Source organism: Boleophthalmus pectinirostris, unplaced genomic scaffold (assembly GCF_026225935.1).
Source record: "Boleophthalmus pectinirostris isolate CB_2022bp ecotype Guang Dong unplaced genomic scaffold, ASM2622593v1 HiC_scaffold_19, whole genome shotgun sequence".
NCBI lineage: Eukaryota > Metazoa > Chordata > Actinopteri > Gobiiformes > Gobiidae > Boleophthalmus > Boleophthalmus pectinirostris.
The window spans coordinates 38,149,368-38,155,646 of NW_026571140.1; the positions used below are offsets into that span (position 1 = coordinate 38,149,368).

Genomic DNA, 6,279 nt, shown 5'->3' on the forward strand with positions numbered 1-6,279 from the left:
TGTGGTCCTCGCAGCATACGGGAGGAGGTGCGGTCCTCGTGGCGTACAGGAGGAGGCGCGGTCCTCGTGGCGTACAGGAGGAGGCGCGGTCCTCGTGGCGTACAGGAGGAGGCGCGGTCCTCGTGGCATACAGGAGGAGGAGGAGCGGTCCTTGCGGCGTACGGGAGGAGGCACTGTCCTCGTGGCGTACGGGAGGAGGCACTGTCCTCGTGGCGTACAGGAGGAGGAGCGGTCCTCGTGGCGTACTGGAGGAGGAGCGGTCCTCGTGGCGGGGAGGAGCCTGTCCTCGTGGCGTACAGGAGGAGGCGGTCCTCGTGGCGTACAGGAGGAGGAGCGGTCCTCGTGCGTACAGGGGAGGAGCGTCCTTCGGCGTACGGGGGAGGAGGCACTGTCCTCGTGGCGTACTGGAGGAGGCACTGTCCTCGTGGCGTACTGGAGGAGGCGTGGTCCTCGTGGCATACGGGAGGAGGCACTGTCCTCGTGGCGTACAGGAGGAGGCGTGGTCCTCGTGGCGTACGGGAGGAGGCACTGTCCTCGTGGCGTACAGGAGGAGTGGTCCTCGTGGCGTACAGGAGGAGGCGTGGTCCTCGTGGCGTACAGGAGGAGGCGTGGTCCTCGTGGCGTACAGGAGGAGGCGTGGTCCTCGTGGCGTACAGGAGGAGGCGTGGTCCTCGTGGCGTACAGGAGGAGGCGTGGTCCTCGTGGCGTACGGGAGGAGGAGCGGTCCTCGTGGCGTACGGGAGGAGGCGCGGTCCTCGTGGCGTACGGGAGGAGGAGCGGTCCTCGTGGCGTACTGGAGGAGGCGTGGTCCTCGTGGCGTACAGGAGGAGGCGTGGTCCTCGTGGCGTACAGGAGGAGGAGCGGTCCTCGTGGCGTACAGGAGGAGGAGCGGTCCTCGTGGCGTACAGGAGGAGGCGTGGTCCTCGTGGCGTACAGGAGGAGACGTGGTCCTCGTGGCGTACTGGAGGAGACGTGGTCCTCGTGGCGTACAGGAGGAGGCATACGGGAGGAGCAGTCCTCGTGGTGTATGGGGGTTCGCTCTTTCACGGCCCGGTACCAAACGACCCATGGTGCGGTACCAGTCCATGGCCCAGGCAAACTATTTATTCAGGCTTTAAGGGCCCATGTTACGCTTTTTTCTGATGTTCTATGTTATAATGTTGTTTCCTCATCACAAACAGACCTGGAGTTTTGTTTCATTCACACATGTTTAACACACAAACCCTGCATATTTATTGTTTCTTTTCTCAAAGTGAAAGCACTCTGTTCCACCTTGTGATGTCATGTGATAATACAGGAAGTGCTCCACTGTCTTTTTAAACTCCATATGCCTTCACTAGAATCATCTGGATCATTCCAGCTCTTGAGTTCACAATCTCTACTGAACAAAAGCTAAAAGGAGCTGTTAACTTGAAAACTACCACTTCAATTTTCAATTTTGAGCTTTGGAGATGTAGACAGACAGAATAATAAAGGATTTTTCAAACACTCCAGGTCTGTTTTTGAGGAGGTATTATAACATGTCTTGAAGCTCACAGGAGTCAGTTTTTTTTGTAATATCGGACCTTTACACTGACACAAATCCTACTGGACTCCCAAACTCTAACACCGGTATAAAAAATATCCAGTTTTCGGTGTGATTTCCGTGCCCTCCTCTGCACACCTCCGCAGTCTGGAGCTGTCAGATTATTGGGAGAATGGTCCGCGGACGACAGCCTGAATCTGCCAATTAAAGCGAGCCCCGGGGCGCTGCGAGCGAACACGCCACATTTGTGTAGATTTAGACCCAGCGCTACAGCGAGCCAAGCGCGAGTGGGCGGTTCTGCACCTTTCACTGGAGATTCTCTGCAAAAAAATGTACAAAAAATTTAAACAAAAGTGAAATTTTGAGTATCCAAACCAGTCCACTTATACGGCACATTTTATAAACATGACGGTTTCCAAAGTGATGCACAGACAAATTAAGACAATAAAAGACCGTAAAACTATAGAGTAAAAACTATAAATAAAAATCCGTAAAGCTAAAACAATGTTATCACTACAAAAATGAATAAAATAACAATTTGCTTGTTTGAGTGTTTAGAAGTGGTGTCCGTTACCATAGAAATATTCACACATGCACTTTCATTCACTTTGCACTTTATACATATCTACATTGCACTTTTATAGCACGCAGCACTTACAAGATATGCTAATTTGCACATATAAATATAAAATTTTACACGTTTGTTTTGTTTTAAAATATATGCCGTATTTTAAATTTGTTATGTCATGTGTGTGTTCGCGCGTGTGTCATGTGGATATTTTAAAGTTTGAGAGTGGTGTTGTGGCAAAAATTATATATCTCTTGAAGATAAAATAATGAATCCATTAGCGAAGCCCGGTGAGTTTTTGGAATATAGACCAAAGTTTATTCTTGTTACAGCAGATTACCAACTACCAACTGAGCAGCAGTAGCGGCAGAGCGTTTGTCCACTGATCTAAAGGTTGGCGGTTCAAATCCCACTCTTGACATAAACATCATTGGTTGAGCGGTCAGATCCACTGACCCACAGGTTGGCTGGTGTGATTCCAGCTCCCACAGATGAATGCTGTCATTGGCTACGTTCAGACTGCAGGGCTTAATGCTCAATTCCGATTTTTTGTGTCCCGCATGTGCACTGGAGACACGACGACGTCAACCGCAGCGAGCGTGCTCTGTGTTTACGGAAGTTGTCCAAACATGGACACGAGCATTGAGCACCTGGAGATTTTAAAGTTTCTCTTGTACCAGAGCCAGAACATGAACAACTTACTAGTTTTAGGAGACTGAGAAGGAGAAGGACGAGGTTTTTGGCCGTGGCGTTTTGTGGGACAGCGGCAGCAACGTCCATTGAAAGGAACGTGTGGATGTGGAGACGGAGCCAAGAGTGGTGAGTGGTGATGTGCTTCACTTCAGTGACACGGAGTTCATTAACAATTTTCACCTACTTCAGCGCAGAATAGTGATGTTTGTCACACATTTGTAACGTGTAGGTCGGATGAATGCGCTTTGGCCGTTCAGACTGAAGTCGCATGTCAAAAGATCAGATATGTATCGGTTTCAGGAGCACATATCCAAGTGTCCTGGGTCACATTTGAAAAAATCGGATCTGTGTCGTTCAGACTGTCATTAAAAGATCAGATACAGGTCACACAGGGGCCAAAAAATTGGATTTGGGTCACTTCAGGCTGCAGTCTGAGCGTAGCCATTGTGTCCTTGGGAAAGACACTTAACCCACCTTGCTTGTACACTGGTGTATGAATGTGCGTGTGGGTGAGTGGTTCCTTGTTGTAAAGTGCTTTGAGTGCCTTGAAGGTGGAAAAGCGCTATAGAAAAATGTGACCATTTACCATTTACCAGATATGGACAGGGCCTAGGCCTGTTCTGGCCAAAGCCCAACAGCTTCTCTCTACCAGCAGTATTGCCCCATCTTCCAAGTATCTCCCCAGGTATCTGCCCCAGAGCATTTGAGCTGAGTATTTATACAGAAATACAAGTTACATACATAACAAAGCAGGGTGACTTTGGTTTCAGAGGCTGGTGCTAAATTAACATACAGCTGAGGACGACAAAGGGCTTCCTGAAGTAGGAGACAGTTGTGTCTGATGAACTTTTACACATGTTAATGACTGGTCTGGGTTTCAGGTAGAAATCACATTCATTTACACAAAGATAGAATGAAAGAAATATTTCCACAATCTAAATTTCTGTCACAGTGGTATGTGCATGTATGTGTGTTATTTGTCAGTGCTTTTACTTACCCGTGTCTTGTGTCCATGTGTCTGGCTAAAAGATTCACCTTTTAAGAGTTCCGGGCCAACTCACGACAGACAGCAGACGTCAGTTTGGGTTACTAACGTTGTGTTTTATGAGGAGTTAGTTTTAGGGTTTTATCTTTTGTATCTGGGTTTTATATGGTTTATTTGGTTATGGGTATTTTATTGGAGGATTTTAAAGTCTATTCAGTTAAGGTTATTTTACATCCCCTGGAGTTTTAATGGTTTTATCCAGTGGTGTATAAGGCGCCTGAGTGTACCATTCCGTATTCTGCTGTTGGAGAGACCTGCTGCTCCCTATCCTCCCTACAGACCTACATCAGTGTATCAACGTTTTCAGGTGTCCACACTGTGCTGGATCAGATCTGTACTCAGATGAATTTGTTTGCACCAGATCGTTCCATCTCTAGAGCCGTTTTCAATCGGATTAGGGTGGACGAAAACTGCATCCACAAGAAAAACAACTCAGATACGTACTAGTGTGGACGGGGCCTATGACACAGGAGCGCTCACTCCGTACTGAAAATAAACAATCCTTAAAGGTGAAGAAGATGTTTTACTCTGATGATTTTACCCAAAAAATTGTTTTCATTTTGCAAATATGAAATGAATTATTTATAACTTTTATCTAACTTATTAAGCTTTTTTAAAATATAAAAGTCTTTTAACCCCAAAGACATGACAATCCTGATCAGCACTAAACAGGAAATCCAAAGCTCTTCTAGATCATTTCAAACAAACACCAGGATTACTGAGGTGTTTTTCTTATAATGGATTTAAGTCTGGTGAAAATCAAGCAAATAATGATCATGTCAGTTTCTGCTTTTTACTTTTGCACAACTTCTTATTTTTGGCTCATGATACAAAGGCAGAGAACAGGAACGGACAAATAAGAGTCGAAGGTCAAGTTTGAGCTCAATATTTTTCGCGTACAAATATTTCTTCATTATAGCGACTAGTGTTTTGGGAGCCCGACCTCTTATAGTTTTGTAACAGAAACTTTGAAGTCATTTATCTCAGTTTAACACTCCGGTGAGTTAAAGTCTTTTGCCTCTGTAGGGCCGCGTGGACCTTTGGTAATGTGTAATAATTGCGGAGGATGCCTGAGCTCTTAATCCCGTGTGAATGCGCCACGTAAAGTGAAAATTCCAAAGCAAATGACCTACTTTAAAGTGATAATAACAGTCACGTACGAATCTGCATCTTTTGTTGTAATCTCGCGCCTTTTCAATCTCTTTCTTTTCTTTCCACGTTCTTTTCTCTTTCCATCTCTATGTCAGTGTCAGTAAAATAGAGTAATTTACAGACTTTGCTTTTCCCATGTGAATGTGCCACAAGAAACTGAGAGTTGGGGCGGTAATTTGCAAATTAGACGTCCCCGGGTTGTATTTATCCCGTGCAAATAGGCTTAATTTGAAGCCAAGTTCCATCTATCTATAAATTCAAGGAACGTCTTTCTGTTTGTTTGTCTGTTCCACGCAAAACTCTCAAACCACTCATCTAACCCATCTCAAATTCGGAGGGTGTCATCTTAATGGGACGGGTGTGTGCAGCGCCAATTTTCGTGTTGTTTGGACAAAAAATGCTAAATCTGGTATGTGAAATTCCGAGTGTGTGTTTCATGGCAACCAAAGAGCCAATCAGGAGTGAGGTTGTTGAAAATACACGCCCCATTTCACCCACACTGCAAGTAACTCTTAGCAACAAGGCGCAATACCTGTCGACAGTGTTGGGAGTAATGTGTTATAAAAGTAACAAATAACTGTAATGCTTTGCTTTTTGCTGTAACGCAGTAATGTTCAGCACCACAGAGGAAAAATTAACATTTTTCACTCAGTACAATGTCAGTAAAGCGCGTCACAATGCTTTTTAACCTGGATTGAAGTGGTGGGTTTTTTGTTTTTCTTCATACAAATTTGCTAAAATCACCGCGATACCAACAGCGATGAAACGGCATCATGACGGTTCTGAATGTCGGGACAGTCTGAGTAGACTGTTGGGTGGCCACAGGTAAATGACCGGCACAGAGCTCCACGCCTGGTTTAGACCTGGTTTAGTCCTGGTTTTGTCCTAGTTTAGTCCTGGTTTTAGTCCTGGTTTAGTCCTGGTTTAGTCCTGGTTTTACAGTCCTGGTTTAGTCCTGGTTTCCTGGTTTACCTGGTTTAGACCTGGTTTAGGAGACCTGGTTTAGTCCTGGTTTAGACCTGGTTTAGTCCTGGTTTAGACCTGGTTTAGACCTGGTTTAGACCTGGTTTAGACCTGGTTTAGTCCTGGTTTAGTCCTGGTTTAGTCCTGGTTTAGACCTGGTTTAGTCCTGGTTTAGTCCTGGTTTAGACCTGGTTTAGGCCTGGTTTAGACCTGGTTTAGTCCTGGTTTAGACCTGGTTTAGACCTGGTTTTAGTCCTGGCTTAGACCTGGTTTTAGTCCTGGTTTACACCTGGTTTAGACCTGGTTTACACCTGGTTTAGACCTGGTTTTAGT

General features: G+C 45.8%; 1 protein-coding gene across 1 annotated transcript in view; it reads right to left on the reverse strand.

Annotated features, from left to right (window-relative positions):
- Positions 1 to 1,002, reverse strand: part of LOC110166887 (uncharacterized) — a 1,272-nt gene extending 270 nt beyond the window's left edge. The window contains exon 1 of the mRNA XM_020932217.2: positions 1 to 1,002. This exon is cut by the window's left edge and continues 270 nt beyond it. Within this exon, the coding sequence (XP_020787876.2) occupies positions 1 to 1,002 (1,002 nt within the window).
- Between the last annotated feature and the right edge of the window lie 5,277 nt (positions 1,003 to 6,279).